General features: G+C 40.3%; 1 protein-coding gene across 3 annotated transcripts in view; it reads right to left on the bottom strand.

Annotated features, from left to right (window-relative positions):
* Positions 1-24,183, bottom strand: part of MAP3K5 (mitogen-activated protein kinase kinase kinase 5) — a 97,503-nt gene that overhangs the window by 11,241 nt on the left and 62,079 nt on the right. Inside the window, exons 14-25 of one of the 3 annotated variants that reach the window (XM_079970937.1) lie at positions 22,791-22,872; positions 22,073-22,206; positions 20,203-20,330; positions 19,138-19,274; positions 15,600-15,705; positions 14,041-14,198; positions 13,555-13,732; positions 13,071-13,091; positions 12,378-12,558; positions 12,117-12,285; positions 7,467-7,652; positions 5,233-5,338 (exon numbers count right to left, since the gene is read on the bottom strand). In XM_079970937.1, the coding sequence (XP_079827063.1) occupies positions 5,233-5,338; positions 7,467-7,652; positions 12,117-12,285; positions 12,378-12,558; positions 13,071-13,091; positions 13,555-13,732; positions 14,041-14,198; positions 15,600-15,705; positions 19,138-19,274; positions 20,203-20,330; positions 22,073-22,206; positions 22,791-22,872 (1,586 nt within the window). Of the gene's footprint in view, positions 1-5,232; positions 5,339-7,466; positions 7,653-12,116; positions 12,286-12,377; positions 12,559-13,070; positions 13,092-13,536; positions 13,733-14,040; positions 14,199-15,599; positions 15,706-19,137; positions 19,275-20,202; positions 20,331-22,072; positions 22,207-22,790; positions 22,873-24,183 lie in introns of all 3 variants that reach the window. The other 2 variants (XM_079970938.1, XM_079970939.1) reach the window with 2 other exon arrangements.

Genomic DNA, 24,183 nt, shown 5'->3' with positions numbered 1-24,183 from the left:
CAGACTGGTGCAGGAGTCTAAGGAGACAAAGAAGACAGCGGAGGAAGCCAAAGAGAGGGTATTGGCAGTAGAACAAAAGATACCACCAATAAATAAAAAATTGGATGAATACAAGGTACAATTCTCTTTGATTGAACTTAAAGAGAAACAGACCAACTTGAGAATTAGATCGGTCCCAGAAATAGAAGAAGGAGACTTGATAGAACTGTTGACATCGGAATTTGAGGAGTGCTGGGACCTGGATCCAGAGAAAGAAGAATTTAAGATAGTGAGTGCTTTTCGATTGGGAAGGGTTAAGAGGAAAAATAGGCCGAGAGACTGCTTGATTGCTCTAAGGACAAAAGAGGAAAGAGATAAAATACTGAGTCTACACTACCAGAAAGCACTCGATATCCAAGGGGTGAGAATTGAGATTTTTAAAGATATCCCGAAATACCTGCTTGATCTTAGAACCAATTACGGAAATTTGGTGGACCTGCTAAAAAGAAACGGAATTTTGTTCAGGTGGGAATTCCCACAAGGCCTCTCGTTTACATTTAAAGGAAAGAAAATTAAGATAAGATCAGAGGAAGATAAAGAGAGTTTTCTGAGAAATTTTGGAGAAGAATTACAAAGAGAGGCCAGAACAAAAGACTCGGAAATATTAGGACTGGGACCACCTGACTTAGGAAGAACTCTCTTGGGACTGGACCAACGGAAAGAGATACCGCCGACAAACCAAGAGCAACTTCTAGGAGCAACTGGTGGAACATCAGAATAACAACAACATGTCTCTGCAGATGTTAACTTGGAATGTTCGAGGTTTGAACTCCCCCAGCAAAAGGAAGAGGATTTTTCATATTTTGAAAAAGGAACATCTGGACCTAATTTGCCTACAAGAAACACATATAACAAGACTCCAAAGGAAATTATTGATAAATAAAAAGTTAGGCCAAGACTTTATTTCATCAGACAAAGTAAAAAAAAGAGGAGTTGTGATCTACGCAAAAGAGAAATTATCACCAAAGTTTCTCCTTAAAGATGAACATGGATGATTTGTGGCAATTGAAATACAATTTCAAGGAGAGAAATTAGTAATAATTGGAGTCTATGCACCTAATGAGGGGAAATCAGAGTTTTATAAGAAACTGCATGAGACGTTAATGGACTTTATAGATCGAAATATCATTTTGATGGGAGATATGAATGGCGTTGTCTCGACATATATGGATAAATCTGAAAGACAAGTAGTCACAAAAGATGGAAGACTACCAAAGACCTTTTTTGAATTGACAGACAATATGGACTTGATTGATATTTGGAGAACTAAAAATCCCCTAGGTAGAGAGGGGACCTTCTTCTCTGAAGCCAATTTGACCTGGACTAGAATAGACCAAATTTGGATTACAAGAGGGATGGCACCCAAGATTCGAAAGGTGGAAATCTGCCCCAAAATCTGCTCCGACCATAACCCAGTGAAGATGGATATGAAACTAACACCTACTGGTTCCTTTAGATGGAGAATGAATGACACCTTGTTTAGAGACTCTGAAATTGTGAAAAAGGCCCAAAAAACACTAAAAGACTACTTTGAGATAAATTTGAAGACTACCGTGGAGAAAAGAGTAATCTGGGATGCAAGTAAAGCCGTAATGAGGGGGTTTTTGATCCAGCAAAATGCTATAAAGAGGAAACTTCAAGAGGAGAAGAAAGAAAAGATTTTAGAGAAAATTAGAGAAGGCGAGAAGAGATTAAGGACTAAACCTAAGTCACAGGACATTCTACGAGAAATTAAACTACATCAGGCACAATATTTGAAAATGGTTAACCAGGATATAGAATGGAAAATTAAACAAATGAGACAAAAAACCTTCGAATCGGCCAATAAGTGTGGAAAGCTGCTAGCTTGGCAGCTGAAGAAAAGACAGAAATTAAATACTGTTACCAATCTTGAAGTAAATGGACGAAATATACAAAACCCACGGGAGATTCAAGACTGCTTCCAGAGATACTTTAAACAACTGTATTCACAAGGGCCACAGAATGAGATTAAAATCGAGGAATTTTTGGAAACAAATGGATTACAAAAAATTTCTCAAGAGAATAAATTAATATTGAACGACAAAATTTCTGAACAGGAGGTTGAAGGTGCCATTAAGAACCTGCAACTAGGCAAGTCTCCAGGCCCGGATGGGCTAACCTCCAAATACTACAAAGACATGAAAGATTACTTAATTCAACCTCTAATGGAGGTTGGCAATGAAATTATGGAAGGGAAAAGAGCGCCGGAGTCGTGGAAAGAAGCTTACATCACGCTTATACCGAAAAATGAGATAGAAAAGACACAACTAAAGAACTACCGCCCCATATCCCTACTTAATGTGGATTATAAAATTTTTGCTGATATTTTAGCTAGAAGATTGAAAAAAGTTTTAGCAACAATGATTCATAAAGACCAAGCTGGCTTTCTCCCAGGCAGACAATTGTCAAATAACACGAGAAACTTAATTGACATTTTAGAAAAGCTACAAGTTAATATAAATACAAAAGCTGTTTTAATATTTATTGATGCGGAGAAAGCCTTTGACAATATTTCGTGGAGCTTTATGAGGAAAAATTTGCAAGGGATGGGGGTTGGAGAAAGGTTTGGAAACGGTATAGGCGCGATTTACTCAGAACAGAAGGCGAAATTAATAGTGAATAATGCAGTAACGGAAGAAGTTAAGATAGAGAAAGGGACACGACAAGGCTGCCCAATTTCCCCTTTGCTTTTTATTTCAGTCCTGGAGGTCTTGCTGAATATGATTAGAAGGGACCAACAGATTCAGGGTATACAGGTCGGAGTTAAACACTATAAACTTAAAGCCTATGCAGATGACCTAGTACTGACGTTACAGGAGCCAATCCCTAGTTCTAAAAGAGCACTGGAAATAATACAAGAATTTGGTCGGGTGGCAGGTTTTAAATTGAATAAATCAAAAACTATGGTTTTAGAGAAAAATTTGACAGCAGTAGAGAAGGAAAGGTTTCAGGAAGAAACAGGTTTAATATTGGTGAAAAAAGTGAAATATCTAGGGGTGAACTTGACTTCGAAGAATGTAAATTTATTTAAAGATAATTATGAGAAGTGTTGGTCAGAAGTGAAAAAAGATCTTGAAATTTGGACAAACTTGAAACTTTCCTTACTGGGTAGAATTGCTGTTATCAAAATGAATGTATTGCCAAGAATGTTGTTTTTGTTTCAGACGCTACAAATCATTGACAAAATGGACTGTTTTGAGAAGTGGCAAAAAGAAATTTCTAGATTTGTCTGGCAGGGCAAAAAGCCCAGAATAAAATACAAAATTCTTACTGACGCAAAGGAAAGAGGGGGGTTTGCCCTGCCGGACTTTAAGTTATATTATGAAGCAGCAGCTTTTTGCTGGCTGAAGGATTGGCTACTTCTTGAAAACACGGATATTTTGGATTTGGAAGGACATGATAACGTTTTTGGGTGGCATGCATATTTGTGGTACGGTAAGGCTAAAGTGTACAAGACATTTAAAAACCATATTGTCAGGAAAGCATTGTTTAATGTCTGGATGAAATACAAAGATTTATTGGAAAATAAAACCCCTAGGTGGCTCTCACCTATGGAAGCAAAGGCCTTAAAAAAGCTTAATATGGAATCTAATTGGCCAAAATATTGGGAAATTCTGGAGCAGGAGGGAGATAAAATGAAATTGCAAAGTTATGAGAAACTTAAGGATAAGGTGCGAGACTGGTTACATTATTTTCAAATAAGAGAGGCCTATCATTTGGACAGGAAAATTGGCTTCCAGGTGGAAAAATCAAAGTTGGAAACAGAATTGTTAGAACCCAATGCTAAGATATTGTCGAGAATGTATAACTTGCTGTTGAAGTGGAATACTGAGGATGAAACGGTAAAATCTGCTATGATAAAATGGGCACAAGATGTTGGTCATAACATTATGTTTGTTGACTGGGAACAGTTGTGGACCACCGGTATGAAATTCACGGCATGTAATGCCTTAAGAGAGAATATTATGAAAATGATATATAGGTGGTACATGACCCCAGTCAAACTTGCAAAAATCTACCATTTGCCCGATAATAAATGTTGGAAATGCAAAGAAACTGAAGGGACATTCTTTCACCTTTGGTGGACGTGCCCAAGGATCAAGGCTTTCTGGGAGATGATATATAATGAACTGAAAAAGGTATTTAAGTATACCTTCTTGAAGAAACCAGAGGCCTTTCTTCTGGGCATGGTCGGCCAATTGGTGCCAAAGAAGGATAGAACTTTCTTTATGTACGCTACAGCAGCAGCAAGAATACTCATCGCAAAGTATTGGAAGACACAAGATCTACCCACTCTGGAAGAATGGCAGATGCAAGTAATAGACTATATGGAACTGGCTGAAATGACTGGCAGAATTCGAGATCAAGGAGAAGAGCAGGTGGAAGAGGATTGGAAGAAGTTTAAAGTCTATCTACAAAAACACTGTAAAATCTTTGAATGTTGAGGACATTGAAAAGGAAAGAAGGGGTTCTAGTGACTGAGTTAAATAAGAGCACAAAGGGAGGGATCAAGAATCAAAATGAACAAAGATTGAGCTTGCTGAACTAATTATTACATAGAATACAAGATCGGGAGGCGGGTGGAAGTAAGGAAAATAAGGTTTTGAAGGTTATAATTGGAAAGTGAGGGATTTCTTTTTGCTTTTTTTTATGTTAAAATCTCTTTTTCTCTTTTCTTTTTTTTGTCTATGTTTTCTTTTCTTTTGCAATGTTTGTGAAAACTTTTCTTTTTGTAATGTTTGTGAAAATTTGCTTTTTTTTGTTCTTTTTTGTGAAAAATGCAATAAAAATTATTTTAAAAAAAAAAAAATAATAATCAGGTGTTAATTCTTTTAGCTGTAGGTCTTAGAACACTTGCAGCTTTAAGTCCTAAGGACTGAAACTATGGTCTCCTTCATAGATACATTTTAGTGGGTATATTTTAGAGACACATAGTTGGTATATTTCTGATCTTTCAATCTATGCTTGAGTCCTGTGTACACTCCCCCTCCCTCATGGGTAGCCAATAACTGTTTCAAAGATTACAATTTTATTAGGGGAACATAACAAGGGTATGCAATTGCAAACATTAACATGTAACGTTTGGTGATTCCAGCAGAAATTTCCTCCATATTAAGTGCACTTAGGAGGGTAGCCTTTGAGAACTATTTCAGTGAGCGGCAAGTGTCTCACCTGGAACCAGGATCGTAATAGCAGTCTGCACAGCTTTGCGAATTATGCTATCTAGCGCAAACATCCAATGTGGTTTGATATTGTGAGTTCTTAAAACTTTATTCACCTGGAAAGAGACACTGGAATTAGAAACACTATTAAGTTTCCTGTCTAATATTAAAGTGTAGGTATGCATAACAAAGAAAAGTTATTATTCATTGTCGGAAAGGAAGGCAATTTTGATATTTTCATGTTTCACCACCATTGCACCTAAAAATAGCATCAGAAAAGGATCTTGTGTCCTAAACAACCATCAGCCTTGGTAGCATGTCAACAAAACAAGCCCTTGCCTTCCCGCCTAATCTTGGGTCTGGAAAGAGGGATGATAGATGCCCGCCCCTCCACCTCAAAGATTAGGAAAAGGGCTGGGTCTTATGAAGCGTGCCAGAGGGCGTGGAAAATGCACTTTAAAAAACCCCTCAGAATGTATGTTGTCTGAAGACATCTTTAGGAAAAAAATTAATAAATGTTCAGAACTAGTACCTTGGAGACCAGAGTTTAAATCCCCATTCAGCCATGAAGCACACCAAGTGAATTTGGGCAGTCAATGACTCTCAATCTAACTTATTTCAGAGAGTTGTTAACACCACCTTGAGTGTCCTGGCTCCCACTCAGTGAAGAACTTGAACATAGGTTGCAGTTTCTACCAAAATCTTTAATGCTGAGATCAATGCAATGCATAGGCAAAATGCAGTTCAAAGGGACAGCAGCTACACAAGCGAAGACACCGATATGCCAACAACATGCCCCCCTGCAAGGGAATGGGGTGTGCACGACTTAGCACAGCAAGCATTTCTGCTCTGAAGTCTGGGCAAACAACCTAGCTGAGCCTACTCTACCTGCTCATGTCTACACTGGTGTCTCTGTGACCTAGGTGGGTCACTCCCTCATCACAGGTGGATGGGACAGGTGGAAAGGCAACACTGAACATGGTTTCTGACAACTACAAAGGCAGAGCTGGATGAGGCAGAACCAATGTTCGACTGCTCCAGATATGGAGAAGCCTGTGCATCAGGGCTGTGGCGACTGATGGAAAGGTGGAATAGGGCAAGGGAACGCCCCCGCCTATTTGAACCCTTTTCGGGAGTCTCTTCCTCCGGCTCTCCCAAGCAGAGGCCTTCTCAGTCCGCTGGATCAGTGGCAGAACTTGGGGTCTCAAATTTCAGTGGTGCTCTGTCTGATGTGGGACATGGGTGGCACTGTGGGTTAAACCACAGAGCCTAGGGCTTACCGATCAGAAGGTCGGCGGTTCGAATCCCCGTGACGGGGTGAGCTCCTGTTTCTCGGTCCCTGCTCCTGCCAACCTAGCAGTTCAAAAGCACGTCAAAGTACAAGCAGATAAATAGGTACCGCTCCAGCGGGAAAGTAAACGGCGTTTCCGTTCGCTGCTCTGCTTCGCCAGAAGCAGCTTTGTCATGCTGGCCACATGACCCGGAAGCTGTACACCAGCTCCCTCCGCCAGTAAAGCGAGATGAGCGCTGCAACCTCAGAGTCGTCCGCGACTGGACTTAACGGCCAGGGGTCCCTTTACCTTTACTGTGCAATGCCAGAATTTGATGCCCTCCTGCCTCTCGCCTTCCATTCTACCTCATAGTTGCAGCGCCCCCTAGGCTCTGCACCCAGTACAATCGAACTGAACTAGATCTCTTCCTGGGGTCATGTATTTATTGGCCACATCTCTTCTCTGCCCTGGCTCGACCAGCCTCTTTGCACGCACCCACCCACCTGGATCCATGATATCAAGCTCCTTGGAGTTAAATGCGTGAAATAAATGTGATATGTAACTAAAGAAGGAGGATATTTCTCACATTATTCATCATGTATTAGCCTGGACACAGTGTTTCTCATTCTAAACTCTAGTCCAAGAAACTTGCTTATTTATGTATTTAGATTCCATTTTGTCTCCAATGAATTCTAGGTGACACACATTGTGTTTCCTCCACCCCTATGTTATCTTCACAACAATGCTGTGAGGTTGGTTAGAATGAAAAACAGACTTGCTCATGGTCACCCAGTGAGCTTCATGTCTCAGTAGGGATTTAAATTATGCCTTCACAGCCCCAGCACTGTGACTACTTTACCAAATTGGCTCATGATTAACTTTCACTCAATTGTATTGCAGATTTAAGACATTCATCAGTATATGAAAAATCAGTTTAGCAAAACTAGCAAGAAAGAGAGAAAGGTATACTTACTGCATCTTGGAAACCAAAGAGGACCAGCTGAACCTGGCTGATGCCATGACTGTCAAAGTCTAGCTCTAGTTTTATCTTTGAAAGTGTATTTGCAATAATTTTGCGATCAGTTGTCCGTATAAATTCTCTGAGACTGGCGACTAAAGTTGTGATGTGTTCCCATTTCAGCTTAGGCTCTTCAGGTCCCTGTTAGAACAAACAAAAAATAGCTAATTACCTTTGTGTAATCATGAGGCAATAGTGAAAATATTCAGTGAATATATCTCTAGGCACTACTTTCATCTATAGATTTCCATAAGGCTTCAACAATTCAGTCTTTTTGCAAATACTGTGCTCTTTTAGCTAGGGGATGTATATAACAGAAACTGCAGGTCTCCAGAAATAGACGTAAGTGTATTTGGACTTTCACAAAAATTCTGATAAAAGTTTCTGATCCAAGGTATCTGAAGAAAGTATGGACAGATTACTGGTTAAAAAACAGGAAGAAGAAAGTAGGAATAAACTGAAGGTTTCCACAATGGAAGAAATAGGTTTCCCAAGGATCTGTGTTGGGACCTGTGATTTCTGACTTGCTTATAAATGATCTGGAGTTATGGATGAGTAGTTAGGTGTCCAAGTCTGTGGTTCAAGTGTGAAGTGATGCATATTGGGCACCAAAAATTCAAATTTCACAAATATGCTAATGGGGTTTGAACTGGTGGTGACTGACCAGAAAAGGGACCTTGAGGCCATTCAATGACAACAATCAACCCAGTGCATGTACTAGCAAATTGCATGCAAGGGATTATTAGGAAAGGGATAAAAACAAAGTTGCCAATATCATAATGTTTTTATATTAATCTGTGAGGTGATCACATTTGGAATACGTTGACACATCTTTAAAAAGGATATTGTAGAGCTGGAAAAGTTGCAGAAAGGGGAAAGCAAAATGATCCAGGTTGGAGTAGCTTCTCTATGAGGAAAGGGTACAATGTTGGGAAAGGGGGTTACTTCAGAAAAAAAGGTGAGTTGGAAAGACATGGTTGATGTTCATAAAATTATGCTTAGTGTTAAGAAAGTGGATAGAGAGATGCTTTTCTCACTCATTAGCACTCCCAGGCACCTAATGAAGGTATACAGTGGGACATCCAGGACAGATTGGGGGGCAGGGGGCAAAGACTTCATTACCCAGCACATAGGTGAACTATGGAATCTGCTACCTCAAGATGTGGTGATGGCCATGAACTAAGATTGGCTTTAAAAAAGAATTAGACAAATTCATGTGTGATATGGCTAAAAATGGCTACTCGTCATGTTCACTATATTCTACCCTCCAGGATCAGAGGCAACATGCATCTGAAAAGCAGGAAGCAACAGAAGAAGAGAACTATTGCTCTCATCCTGCTTATGGGCTTTTCATAGGCACCTGCTTGCTCACTGTGAAAAGCTGGCTTAGACAGGCCTTTGCCTGACCCAGCAGAGGCTCTTCTTATGTTCCTATGACTTTTAGAAGGCTGTTCTAGACCAGTGTTTCCCAACCTTGGGCCTCCAGCTGTTTTTGAACTACAATTCCCATCACCCCTGACCACTGGTCTTGCTAGCTAGGGATGATGGGAGTTGTAGGCCAAAAACATCTGGAGGCCCAAGGTTGGGAAACACTGTTCTAGACATAAAGAGAAGCATGACACAAGGCACAGAGGCAGGAATGAGAGAAAAAGACCAGGCTACTAGTGGTGCACTCATTTTCGAAAATACAGTGTAGTTCATTACTATTCATTGAAGCAGTAAACATTTACTATATGAGCATTTCCAAAACTGCAATAGAAAATGTTTTTTCACTTCTATTTCCTATGTCGTTGGTGGCATCTACAGGTGCAAAAGGACTTGGTACATGACAAGATGTGAAACAGCATTCAGTGTATGGAGACATTTGGTTTATTACCTTTTCCCTACCAACACATCTCATTCACACTCTGGAATTTATACCCTGAGCTTCTCAGCTAAGACTCTCACAGAATACTTTTGAATACATTTCCTGTGAATGTGTGAAGAAAGCACAGTGAAAAGGATCACATGCCTTTTGAATATTTTTGTATGAACTGCATCACTGGTTATCTGGAGAAAACTCCTCAATTCATTTTAACCACTAATTTGCTTAGGGGCACACACAAGATTGTGGACATGGGTGGCGCTGTGGTCTAAACCACAGAGCCTCTTGGGCTTGCCGAGCAAAAGGTTGGCAGTTCGAATCCCTGCAACGGAGTGAGCTCCTGTTGCTCTGTCCCAGCTCCTGCCAACCAAGCAGTTCGAAAGCATGTCAAAGTGCAAGTAGATAAATAGGTGGCAGGAATGTAAACGGTGTTTCCATGAGCTCTGGTTTCTGTCACGGTGTTGCATTGCACCAGAAGCGGTTTAGTCATTCTGGCCACATGACCCAGAAAGCTGTCTTTGGACAAACACCGGCTCCCTCGGCCTGAAAGCGAGATGAGTGCCGCAACCCCATAGTCGCCTTTGACTGGACCTAACCGTCCAGGGGTCCTTTACTTTTACCTTACACACAGGATTAATAAATAAAGTTTGAAAGCAGCAAATTATTATTATTAATTATTATTATTATTACCCCGCCCATCTGGCTGGGCCTCCCCAGCCACTTTGTGCGGCTTCCAAGAAAATATTAAAATACAGTAGTCTGTTAAACACTAAAAGCTTCCCTAAACAGGGCTGCCTTCAGATGTCTTCTAAAAGTCTGGTAGTCGTTTTTCTCTTTGACATCTGGTGGGATGGCATTCCACAGGGCAGGTGCCACTACCGAGAAGGCCCTCTGCCTAGTTCTCTGTAACTTGGCTTCTCGTAGCGAGGGAACCAGCAGAAGGCCCTCAGGGCTGGACCTGAGTGTCCGGGCTGAACGATGGGGGTGGACATGCTTCTTCAGGAATACAGGACCGAGGCCATTTAGAGCTTTAAAGGTCAGCACCAACACTTTGAATTGTGCTCGGAAACGTACTGGGAGCCAACGTAAGTCTTTCAAGACTGATGTTATGTGGTCTTGGTGGCCGCTCCCAGTCACCAGTCTAGCTGCTGCATTCTGGATTAGTTGTAGTTTCCGGGTCACCTTCAAAGGTAGCCCCACATAGAGCACATTGCAGTAGTCCAAGCGAGAGATAACCAAAGCATACACCACTCTGGTGAGACAGTCCGCAGGCAGATAGAGTCTCAGCCTGCGTACCTGATGGAGCTGGTAAACAGCTGCCCTGGACACAGAATTGACCTGTGCCTCCATGGACAACTGTGAGTCCAAAATGACTCCCAGGCTGCGCACCTGGTCCTTCAGGGGCACAGTTACTCCTGACTAATGAGAGATTTAATTACTCTCATCTCATAATGGTCTGGGCTTATTTAGTGTGGAACTTCCTGTACATAATGATGTTGCAAGAGTAAGCCACTTTGAGGCACAGCATTTCCCATATTTGCTGCAACTTGTGGCCTGGGTTTGATAAAATTAGACTCGTTGGTGGTGAAATAGATCAGATTGCTCAGCCCTAGTGCTGAGCACAGTTTAGGTATATGCCATGGTCAACTCAGATTTGACACTTAAGTTACATTACTTCACCCAAGGTAAGTCACAGAACAACACTTCATTTATCTACTAATTGCAACATCTGCCATGTGATGCTGTTGTTAGATAGTCATGGCCATTCTCCTGTAACACAATGAAATTTTCTAGCACCATACAAACCAAAGGCTGTTGAGTAAATTCCTCAAAGCAAAGTTGCCAAACTACCAGGGTTAACTGGAGTCAATTCCTTGTAGGCCCATCCTAATGGTGTGCTTTAGCAAGGTCAACTGTGTTACAATTTGGCCAGGAAGAGGAAAGTATTTTTCTGACATTTTTCTGTACATTTTCCTCACTTTTAAATTTTATTCCCAGATTAAAGTACTCTAATAACAGTGTGTGTGTATTTATACAGAACCACACAAATATTTTTGCATTTCTGTTTCCAAGTCAAACTATAGTCTCTGAGAGTTAAATAGAGCATTTGTCACTATACATATCTTGATTGACATGTTTTTATTCCCTATAAATTTTACATAATTCAGCCATCTAGTAATCTGTTTCTGCTTTCAATTTTAAAGACAAAAGCCCCCAATAATGTGGATTACTGTTTACTAGAGACCCAGAACCTTAGGAGAATTCAAGTTTGACTTGTGCACACCATATAGTATTTTACGCTTCTCTGCTTCTACTTTTTACTACTTCTTAAAGCCAATTATTTCTGATAAATATTATTCTACTAAAAAGCCTCTGCTTTCAAAGTGCATGCCTAATTTGCAGCATTTGGGTGCTTGCTATGCATAATTCTAGGATGTCTTAAATAACTTGTTATACAGTGCACTGAACTTTATAGTTCCATGCTAGTTACTCCTGCTTAAGTGTATATAGGATTGCAGTCTTAAGTCTTGCAGAGGTACTTGCATTTAATTATGTATCCCCACTAAATGAGCCCCTAAACACTCAGTCATCTGATAAAGGTGTTCTAAATTATCAATCATAAACAAATACACCAGAGTAATATCAATGAAACCTTGCAAAAACCTCCAGTTTGGGATGTGCTAGTCCTCTGATTACAAGCACTTATTTTACTATTAACTATGCTAAGGGTATTTGTTTACCTGTGCTAAGGCTTCCATCAAGTTTCTCACCACCTTATCTTGGTCCTCTGTTAGGATTCTATGAAGGGTGGCTCGCCGTTCACTATCCTTTTTGAGCATGAAGATTCCAGAATCCTTCTCTTCAGGTGAAGGAGGTGCACTGTGGTCCTCAAAATTCTCATCTGGGATGCTGCAAATATATAAATTAGAAACTGCTATTAAAACCACCAAATTTATTTGCAAAAGTCACTTTCTTTCCACGAAGCAATATGGAAGGTTTACCTTAGAAAAAGGGACCTTATCCCTTTTGCATCCTTTTCTCCACAAGATTTGGCTCTCATTTTAAAAGAGAATGGGTCAAGCTTTAATTCTGTGTCAGGTGAAACAGAGCCATATTCACTGCTGCTACTAGTATCTTCTACAACAACAGGAACAGGCAAAGATATGCTTCGAAGATATTCTGCTCATGGAAGTGAAGAAACCCATAAATTAGTGTAATCAAGCCTGCTGGACACAGTGAATTATAATAAACATTAGCAATGATCCATCTCATCTAGCATGCAAAGCATATGTAACCTGTGGGGCCTATGGGAGTTGATGTGATGCTCACATCCAAGGTAATGTCCAGATACACTGAACTGGACCACGAGGAAATGTGGCTTTGGTGGGGAGAGAGAGTTCATTATACCCTATGAAAATCCCCTCCCACATGTAGAAGTATGGGATCTGCATCAATAGGACAGGATTGATTGTACCAATTATGTCTCTGTTATTGCCCTTTGAAGCAGGTTTTGAAGTTGCACAAGAGGCTGTGGAAGGTGAAAAGAGGAAGTCCCACTGTATGAGAAGATGTCATATTCGGATATTATTTTCTCATTTGAAATGGTAAATGTAGTAGCTAATGACTAAATAAAACACCGAAGTTCAAAGATTTCATTAAGTGTATGAAAAGAAAGGTCTAAATATTAAACTTACCATTTGATCCAACTGAGAGTGCTGTGAGAAAAAAAAATAGAAAAGGAAAAGTAATTGAAACCATCCAGAATTCACTTATGAAGCAGAACTAGCAACAGGTAATTTGACCATATTACCGGGGGGGGGGGTGTTCAGAGAATTTAAAACAGAGGGGGGTTTGTGTTTTAAGGATTATTTTTCAAGACACACATAAAGGCCTCAATCTAGCTAAAGTTATTCATGACTTGTTTTCACTGAAAAAACAATTTAACAAGCCTATTATTACTCTCTTAAGTAAGTCTCAATGCTTTCAAAGGGAAGTTAAATATTAACAAATAGTATCATAAATGTTTAAAAAACACTTATTTGATGCAAACTGGTTGATTAAAGTCACATTTTAAGTATGCTAGTGATTCTGTGTTGAGCTTCTCAAAGAAGCTGTCAGTGTTGGCTAAATTAAACAGAATTGCTAAGCTCTTTGAGCTACGCATAAATAGGTCTTTACCTGTTAACTTTGACTGAGACTTCCTTTTTTTGCTTGTAACCTTTAAAAACTCATCTACAAGAAGCTCGTTAGCGCAGGCTCTCTTGTCTGGATCTGGTTCAAAGCAGCACAATAGGAAGGCTTTTGCCTCTGCTGACATGGATTCAGGAATCTCAGGGTGTATTTTGAACATTCCAACCTGACAAATACAGAAAAGGAAAGACAATCAAGACCTTCCACCACAGAGAGGAGTCTTCTTAAAATAAAACATTACATAAAGTCATTAGCATTTCCATCTGAAACTGGTTTTCATTCCCAGGGAGGCATTCATTGGAATTTGAACAACTTTTTAATATTCTCTCTTTAGCATATTTTCCCTTTTAACTGAATCACTACTGCAAAACATATTATTCCTCACAGACACACACAGACGAGTGTTTCATCTTATGGCTCTTCTCCAGATCAGCGTCTCTTTTACAAAAACCTAAAACATCTATAGGATCTAACCTTAAACATTGCCGCCTGAGGCTCTCCAAGTTCGTAAAACGGAGGTTTCCCTGTTGCCATTTCAATAATTGTGCAGCCTAGGGACCAGATATCTGCAGCCTTTCCATAACCTCTTGGTCCTTTATCAATGATCTCTGGCGCCATATACTGAAGAGTACCTGTTAAAAACAAGCAGGCGAGCAAAAATTCACTTAGGCAGGAATTTCTTTAATCAAAAGCGAAATCTGGAAGAAAAGCACACAGTCAAATATTAAATTCCCAGGCTTTCATGGTGTTTTGTACTTTATCTAGCGTGCAAAGCATTTTAGCTGTGTTGGCACAATGTAATAGGCTTTGTGTCCTTCTTCTGTTCTTACCCTTCCCTTCATGTGCGAAGTTTGGGTGCTTCTAATGTGGTTCATTACATCAGAGTTTCCCCAGTTACACCCGAACTGGGAAACTGTGGTTTAATTTCCATTTACAATCCAGAATAAACCTCAGAAGTGTTTGATTATGGTGCACAAGTGAAAGAAGGAAAGGAGAATCATAGGCTCAGTGCTTGTTCTGAGTCCAATAAATCACAGTTTAAAGCAGCCCATTATCTCAGCAATTCTTACAACATAGGTAAAAATAAATACAGTGGTACCTCGGGTTAAGTACTTAATTCGTTCCGGAGGTCCGTTCTTAACCTGAAACTGTTTTTAACCTGAAGCACCACTTTAGCTAATGGGGCCTCCTGCTGCTGCCGTGCCGCCGGAGCCCGATTTCTGTTCTCATCTTGAAGCAATGTTCTTAACCTGAGGTAATATTTCTGGGTTAGCGGAGTCTGTAACCTGAAGCGTATGTAACCTGAGGTACCACTGTAAATGGAATTGTGGGGAGAGACTAAGAGATTTAATTTATTTATAAATATATCTAGACTTTCTCTGCAAGGCAGGCCTAAAATGGGATGCAGCAGTAGCTTACCTTAGGCCACACTGCTTTTATGCAAGTTCTGTTTGCATAAAAGCAAGACTATAATACTGAATTTAATATCACCATCACCACCAATATCAATTGAAATTAAAAACGAAGGGAATGGTAATCAAAATACATTCTGAACATGATTCAAATCTGCATGTGTGAAGCTCAGTCAGATAATCTGAGTATCATTCATTAGCTGTTTAGCAAAAAAGGGGAGATGAGGCAGGGAACAAAGTCTACAAAGAAACATACTGTCTCAAACAGTATGCTGATACCAAAGTATCTATGGATGCATGCTGTCAGGAATGTTGCTGATAACAGTGAAGGAAACTGCTATGTGTGTTGCGCAAGCAGATTATTAATACTTATCTGATGACCACAACTTGGTCAATGAATAAAGCCACACTCCTGAAAACATTTCCCAATGACTTCAGTGCAACTTTGCAAGTCAGTGTGCTTGGGATCTCAACCTGTATCAGGGTTTTAAAAAAATTACAGAACTAAAGCTGTAATCCTGTACCTACCTTCCTGCGAGTAAGTGCCTTATCTAATTTATGCTCCAGAATATTATTTTACTCTTAAATTAGGCGACTCTGCAATATGTTTTAGAAACATACCTGTGAATGTTTCAGTGCATGGATTTATGCCAGCAAGCCTCTTTGATGTCCCAAAATCTGAAATCTTTAGCACTCCACTGTATGTGTTGATAAGTACATTATCACCCTGGAGGGGAGAATATTTGGGATTGTTACTTTTTTTAATCTTATGGCTGATCTTGAAAAAGAGTTTGCAGCTAAAATTAATGATGAAATGGCTTGTAATAAAAGAGGAATTAAGTGGAAGCTGCTATTAGTCACTTCATTTCTAGTTCAATGAAACTTCATTCCTGAATGGAAAAATTACTTTCAAACGTATTATGAACAAATTCTTTCAAATATATTATGAACAATTGGCTATTTTGATATTTATTACGAGATTTTGGAATTCTAGATTTCTCTAGGTTTATTACATAAAGTAACATTTGGATCCTTTCATACTTTCTACAGAAATTAATTTTTTATTAAATTAGTTTTTAGGGGCTTTTAAATTTGTTTTTATAAATTAGCTTATACAGTGCTTTTTTCTTTTAAAAAACCATGTATAGGGGTATTCTCATTTTACTACTCATATTGAAATACTGCCCCTCAATGAGGCCAAACTTAGATTCACAAAATGTTTAGGGTATGTGTACCCCTGCGTCCCCCCAGAAAAAAAGCACTGAGTTTATATCAAATCTCCCAATCATTTTTTTTCCCTTTGCATTTTTAAATATCATGCTGCCTTATTTTTAAAGGCTCTCTACATAAAACAAGACAGAAATGAAATCTAGAATTGAGTTGAAGTACCTCAATCTGCTATGGTTGTGTGTTTGCTGCAAAACAAATAGGTCCATGCACAGTTGCATCTTCTATTCCGAATAGGGGGGTTTCCCTGTGTCATATAACTGCTTATGCAATGCTGCCTGGCAGTTGATAGCTGGCGCTGTTGCAACAGCAGTGATCTGTCTTATAACATAGGATGTATACACTGTGCTAGGAAAGAGAACTCCATCTGATTTTATGCAGGCAACATTTTTGAAGAACATGAGTAAAATGGACAGTGCCATATGCACAGCCACTACGTGAACTCGTAGCTGAAAAGGAGATTTGAACTCTGGCAAAGAATTCCAAAAGGTCTATCCTATTGGATCATAGTAATCTATCCAACTGGATCATTAGCAGCATGTAAGGAAACCGGTGTGGCTGCATAAGGAGCTTACAGATGAGCTGAGAGTTAAGAAGGGCATGCATAAGAAAGGGAAAATCACGGAGGAGGAGAATACACAAGTAGCCAACAGTTGCAGGGGGAAAGTCATGCTGGCTAAAACTCAGAATGAGTCCAGGCTTGCAAGAGAGGTTAATAACAACAACAACAACAACAACAACAACAACAATAAATGTTTCTTTGGCTACGTCCAAAGTAAGAGGAAGAACAAGCAAGTGGTAGGTCCTCTGCATGGAGAACACGGAGAAATGGGTGACAGAGAAAAGATAGAACTACTCAACACCTACTTTGCCTCGGTATTCACCCAAAAGGAAAACAATGCCCAACCTGGTGATAACAGAATGGTAAGGAGGGCGCTACAGCTCAAGATAGGAAAAGAGGTATTTAGGGAACACCTAGCTACTTGAGATGAATTATACTTTAAATGAATACTAAAGGAGCTTGTGGATGTAATTTCAGAGCCTTTGTCTATTATCTTAGAGAATTTTTGGAGAACAGGTGAGGTCCCTACAGACTGGAGGCGGGAAAATGTTGTCCCCATCTTCAAAAAGGGGTGAAAAGAATAACCAGGTAACTACCGACCAGTGAGCTTGACATCGATACCAGGGAAGATCCTAGAACAGATAATTCAGTAGTCGGTCTGTGACCACTTAGGAAAGGATGCTGTAATTACTAAGACCCAGCATGGGTTTCTCAAAAAAAAAGTAATGCCAGACCAATCTGTTTTCTTTTTTTGATGGAATTACAAACTTGGTGTATCAAGGAAATGCTGTGGACATGGTGTATCTTGATTTCAGTAAGGCTTTTGATAAAAGTCCCCCATGATATTCTCATGAGGAAGCTGGTAAAATGTGGGTTGAATGAGGTAACTGTTAGGTGGATTTGTAGCTGGTTGACTGACCAAACCCAAAGAGTACTCATTAATGGTTCCTCATCATTCTGGAAAAAAGTGACAAGTGGAGTGCCGCAGGGTTCTATCCTGGGCCCCTTGTTGTTCAAAGTCTTTATAAATGACTAAGATGAAGGAATTTAGGGGATCATATTTGCAGATGACACCAGACTGGGAAGGGGAGCTAATGTTGCAGAAGACAGAATCAGAATTCAAAATGACCTTAACATATTGGAGAATTGGGTGTATGCTAACAAAATGAATTTCAATAGGGACAAATGTAAGGTTCTACACTTAGGCAGGAAGAAACAGACGCACAAATATAGGATGAGGGACACCTGGCTTACTAGCAGTACATGTGAAAAGGATCTAGTGGTCTTGGTGGACCACAAACTTAACATGAGTCAACAGTGTGATGCAGCAGCAAAAAAAGCAAAAACAGCTAATGCTATTTATGCTGCATCAACAGAATTACAGTGGTGCCTCGCAAGACGAAATTAATCCGTTCCGTGAGGCTCTTCGTATAGCGGTTTTTTCGTCTTGCGAAGGAAGCCCATTGACAGCTTAGCGGATTAGCGCTATTAGCGGTTTAGCGGCTTTTAGCGATCAGCTGTTAAGCGGCTTATCAGCGGATCAGCTGATAAGCGGCTTAGCGGCTTAGGAAAAGGGGGGGAAAAGGGAAAAAAACCCGCAGGAACTCGCAAGACATTTTCGTCTTGCTAAGCAAGCCCATAGGGAAATTCGTTTTGCGAAGCGCCTCCAAAACGGAAAACCCTTTCGTCTAGCGGGTTTTCCATCTTGCAAGGCGTTCGTCTTGCGGGGCACCACTGTACAGTGTCCAGATCAAGGGAAGTAATAGTACCACTCTATTCTGCCTTGGTCAGACCACTCTTGGAATACTGTGTCCAATTCTGGGGACCACAAGGGTCTGGAAACTAAGCCTTATGAGGAGTGCTTGAAGGAGCTGGGTATGTTTAGCCTAGAAAAGTTGAGACTGAGAGGAGATATGATAACCATCTTCAAATATCTTAAGGGCTGTCACATGGAGGAGAGAGCATGCTTGTTTTCTCTTGTTCTGGAGGGTAGGACTCGAACCAATGGCTTCAAGTTGCAAGAAAAAGGATTCTAACTAAACTTAAGAAAAACTTTCTGACAGTAAGAGCTGTTCAGCAGTTGAAGAGACTCCCACAAGAGATGGTGGACTCTCCTTCCTTGTAGGTTTTTAAATAGAGGTTGGATGGCCATCTGTTGTGGATGCTTTAGCTGAGATTCCACCATTGCAAGGGGTTGGACTAGATGACCCTTGGGTCCCTTCCAACTCTAAGCTTCTATGATTCATCAGCTTAAGACTCTGAGAACTGAATCAAGTTCCTCTCCATTCCATTGCATTTTGCTTCAGAGGGCACTTAAGGGTAACTTCATGTCCATTACATAAATCTAATGCTTTTTGTAAAGAAATCTACCTTTATGTCTCGATGCACTATTTGATTGTCATGGAGGTATTTCAATCCTTCAAGAATCTGTTTGGTATAAAAACCAATGGTCTGTTCATTATCCTTTAATGGTCCCCATTTTGATCTCAGAAGAGCAGAAAGGCTGCCTGTAATATGGAAAAAAAGTCAATGAAGGCAATTTTCAAATCAGGAAGATCGCCATTGTCATTAGCCCTGTGGAGATGTTCTGGCCAGGCTGGACGGAAAGGGGAGCAGGATTTGGACAAGAGTATGGAACTGATCCTGGGGAAGGGCCCAGTGGCCTGGGAGGGGCTGATCTGGTTGCTGCCTAAGCATCTGGATAGGCTTGTCAATTAAAATAAACAATATCCCTTTTTATTATATAATAGAAAAAGAAAAGGAACTGCTTATTCCAGTTCAAAGGCCTATGCTATTTTTAGGTCATCTGAGATATGCAAATCGGCAGGAAAGCAAATCCCAACATAATGGAATTGGTAAAGTTCTGTTAATCCAGCCAGCTGCACTAGTTCTAGATAACTAAAGTATAAAATGTCAACATCCTAGGCACATAGAAAGGAATTTCACATTGCACTAAAGTGTCTGCTAAACGTTTTGGCTTGCCAGACAGAACAATTCCCCTTTCCCATTCCTGCTGCTCTGGGGGCTCTCCTGACACCCCCCTCCACTTGAGCCAATTTCAGGTAGTGTGGGAAGGAGAAGAGGACAAAAAGCTCTATTGGGCAAGTGGAAGTCATTGTGCAGGGCTGCCACTGACGGGACTCATTAGCTGAATTGGGCCCCAAGATTTGTATACATCCTAGTGCTGTCTTCTCAGAAGTAAGCCCCACAGAGTTCTCAAGGGCTTACTCTTAGGTTAGGTCTATGATCTAAGGAACTTAATGCTGTATACATGCCTATTAGATGGGTGTCATCAGTAAACACTTCAATGCCTGAGCTAATATGAAGGGTCCTGCTTTCTCCAGCTCAGTGAAAATGTGAGCGGAGTCTTGTGAGCACAACAATCTCTGCATCAGAACAGAATATATATATATTCATTAACCAAAAGCTGCTTACCTCCTGGTACTTGTTCCATGAATATCTTAATGAATCCATTTTCACTAAACGAGCCAAGATACTGGACAATGTTCTTATGTTTGAGGTGCTTATGCAAAGCTATTTCTTCATGCAAAGGTTGGGAATACCTGAAAGAAAGTTCAGACTGCCTCAACCAGCTTATTTCACTGTATGGAATTCCATACCCTACCATGCTGTGATAGAAATTCAAAAGCAACCCGAAATAGCAATTCTGCTAGTAAATACTTTAAGGTAAAATGGCACAGGAAATTGCCCAGGCAGGCAGAAAGCTTAAATGAACCATCCCAACAGCATAGAAAAATAAAACTCAAGCTTATCTCTTTGGTTGAATAATCCAGCATAATTGAAAAGCTTTTAAAGTGGGAGGTTTATAGGAAATGTCAACCATGGATGTTTGCCTAAAGTGCAATAACATTTTTTTTCCTTCTTCACTGAGAGATCTGCAGTTTTCAGCCAGTATCCACTCACATGTGCTATTTGGCTGGCTTTTTTAGTGATTTTCTGTGTTTCTTCTGGAAAACTAAGGTATGGAGCCTGTTTTAATGACATGCCAGCAGCCAGCTTTTGCAACCCCACCCCTGCTCACAGGAGTAGTTTTGTGTTCATGGTGTATTAGTCATTCTATTGTTGTACTGTTCATGTGAGTAGACCACGCAATCTACTAGGATTTTCTTTGGTGGTGGTGGTGGTGGTAAACCACCAGTGTAATCAGAACTGAGTCTCTGATTTGAGGTATTAGGGTTGAATTTTTACAAATCCATACATTTGAATCCTTCTGCAGAATCATGTTCCTGACCATGTGCTAAAAGTTACCAGACACAAAATCTTGAAGCACTACTCCAATTTCAGGGATCGAGGGGCAGGGAAGGGCCCACCTTTTCCCATGGCACTTCACATACTCCCATGTGAAGTCTATGGCAGCAATCAGAAGCATAGAAAGCTGTCATAGACGAGTGTTTTAGAGAACCTGTGTGTTGTGGCCCTCCCTGTAAGGACAACAAGTGAGAGGAAGACGTTGTAGATCAGAGCCCTCCTGCTCAGGCCCCTGATTCTGAGCTGAGCCCCTCCACTGAAACGCTCCCTCTGAAAGTCTTCCAGGTCCCCTCCTTCCTTGGTTTAGGATGAGGAGGTTGAGCCATCCAATGCCAGGGAAGCCACTTCTCTGCCAGGAGAGGCGAGGAGCTCCATGTCACAGAGTGAGATATCAGAGGAGCAGGAAAGCCAGGTGTTGTCTTCAAAGAAACAGAAGTGCAACCAGAGGCAGGAGCACCCTCCCTCCCTCCCCCCAAATAAGGAGCACCTGGCTTCAGGCCAGGAGTTCTCAGCAGGCCAAGCATTCTCACAAGTAACTAGACTTCCCTTGTCTCTGTTTAAAAGCATGGCAGATAGTTGGGACCAGTTGTCTGAACAACTTCACATTCCTGTGCAGTCTGATGTTGCAGCTCCTGATCCTGGAATCCTGACCACTGTGTTTAGGGAACCTTGAAGCTTCTCTCCTAAATGGTTTGACCTTTGCTGCATTGTTGGCACCTAAGGGCATTTGGACTAATTCCTGCTCTTCTCCTGTTGCTAAATTTGCACTGTCAGTCTTCTAGAATGAAGCTTGGCTTCTTTACTAACAAGCAAGTGCAGCTGTCATTGTTCTTGGGCAGGAGCTAGAACACTGAGATCCTGGAAATCAAAATATTATGCAAAAATAACTATATCCTGCACACCTAAAGAAGCCTATGAATCACTTTGATTAAGTTTTTTATGTCTAACATCTAACACATCATGCAATTGTTTAAACTTTGGAGAACTAAGAACATGAAGCACATGAAAGCCTATGGAATGCAGACCGTTACTTTACCTGCTATCTCTTTCTGGGATTTCTTTAATGGCAATTCTCACTTGATTGCTCAGATCTCGTCCTGCATAAACTACACCATAAGTGCCTTTACCCAGAATAACTCGATCACCATTTTCATCATATTCGTAGTCATACTACAACAGAAAGTACAACAAAAGGAAAATATCAGTGATTCTAGTATTTATTCCATTTAAGTATTGTCTTGTGTGCTTAGAAATAACACGGGGAAGTCATGCCTTACCCGAATTAAATTGCAGTTGTCAGCCTGGAATAAACATTTCTAAGAAGTATCTTAGAAGTTCCAAGTCTTTGAAACATAGTGTAACCTCCATTTGTTTCTAAATTTACACCCTGCACTTCAATGGCCAACTGATATTCACTATGATAACACTACTTTGCATTGGATTTTACAGTTACCGCAGAGAAATCAAGAACATGACTGAAGCCAGTGATTGTTGGACATGCTTAGGGGCGCAAGACTGAAGCAGTACTTTCAAGTTTGAGATAAACTGCATTAACAACTATTACTGGAACAATCCAGAAGTTGTTAATTTGACACCGAACTCTTTCAGTATGAAGGAGGTGAGGATTTGGCTTGCTATTTATCCAAAGCAGTTAAGGCTCATCCAGCTAATTATCCAGTGAAGAAAAAGTAACCCAACAGGAGCACAATTCTGTAAAAGTGTGAGAATTAGCAGGAATGAAAGACTGCCCTTACCTCCAGAGAGTCTCCATCACATTCACCTTCCTCCGTGTTCTTTCCTATTTCTTCAGTGATGCTATTAACCATTTCAAAAAATCTGCCAAAAATCCATATGAAAGAAAATATAGTATTACAGCAAAATAAATCCTAGTGGTTGCCTCTTTTTTTTAGCCACTTATGACTGTTTCACTGTGTTCATAATAGCTTTTACCGCCTCCATTTTAAGAACATAATAACGTAAGAAAAGCCTGCTGGATCAGGCCAACGGCCCATCTAGTCCAGCATACTGTTCTTACAGTGGCTGGACAGTTGCCTGTGGGAAACCAGCAAGCAGGATCCGAGCACAAGAGCACTCTCCCCTCCAATGGTTTCCAGCAACTGGTACTCAGAAGCATTGCATAGGCACTGTGGCTGGTAGCCATTCATAGCTTTCTCCTCCATGAATTTGTCTAATCCTCTTTTAAAGCCATTTCCCTTCTCCACTCAACAGCATCACTACTGATATACAACAGATGCCCATTACTGTGTCCTTTTTGGAAACACGGGAAAACCTGGGGAAATGTCTCTTCCTTAGATGATTGTTCTGCATTGTTTTAAAACCTATCTTTAGCTCTCATTTTTGTGGTGTTTTTAAAGCTATTGTAGTAGATTTTCTGTAAAGTGTCTCAAGATTCATGTGAAGAGTTTTTCATAAATTGATAAAATACATGCAGTTGTGCATGTGTGTATAAATGTGTACTCTAATAATATTGTGCTCCTGAGTACAAACCATGATTTCTAATTATATCACAGCTGGACAACAGGGATTAACAAAATTTACCACATCCATTTTTGCCCTATTCTGTTTGCCATCAAGATTAATATTTAAAACAGCAGTTGCGCAATTTGCCACAGTTTTAGCTTGCATCTTATTTTCTTTACATTGTTACTATTGTAAAGGAAGACATGCTGATAAAACATCATGCCAAAAGAAATCCTGAAATAAGTGTACTATCACATCAGGATTCCTTTGTATGCTGGAATTGTCTGTATGTGCAATGATTCAATCTTGATGTGAATGTATGATTGCAGCAAGATAATTACTATTACAATGGTTGTTGTTACAATTGCAAAGAAAAATTTGATGGATGTTGATGATTAGCACAATGTAAACTGAAAAAATGTGACCAACTATTCATCTGAATACAAATTGGAAATCAAAACCAGAAGGATGTCATGTTTCCCAACACAATGGTGCAACCCTGTAAGCAAGACCAGGTAACTCGTAGCTTCAAAATCCAAGGACAGATTTGGATAGGTAGAACTTTGTAAGCAACCCTTCTAAACATCACTCCATGTTCATCATTCTATGTCTAACACTTATACCACTGCAGCATGCTTAGAGAGAAAAGGAATGTGTTGATATTCC

This window comes from Podarcis cretensis, assembly GCF_951804945.1.
Source record: "Podarcis cretensis genome assembly, chromosome: 3".
Classification (NCBI taxonomy): domain Eukaryota; kingdom Metazoa; phylum Chordata; class Lepidosauria; order Squamata; family Lacertidae; genus Podarcis; species Podarcis cretensis.
Note: the sequence above shows the minus strand (reverse complement) of the source record. Positions and strands in the feature narration are given on the sequence as shown.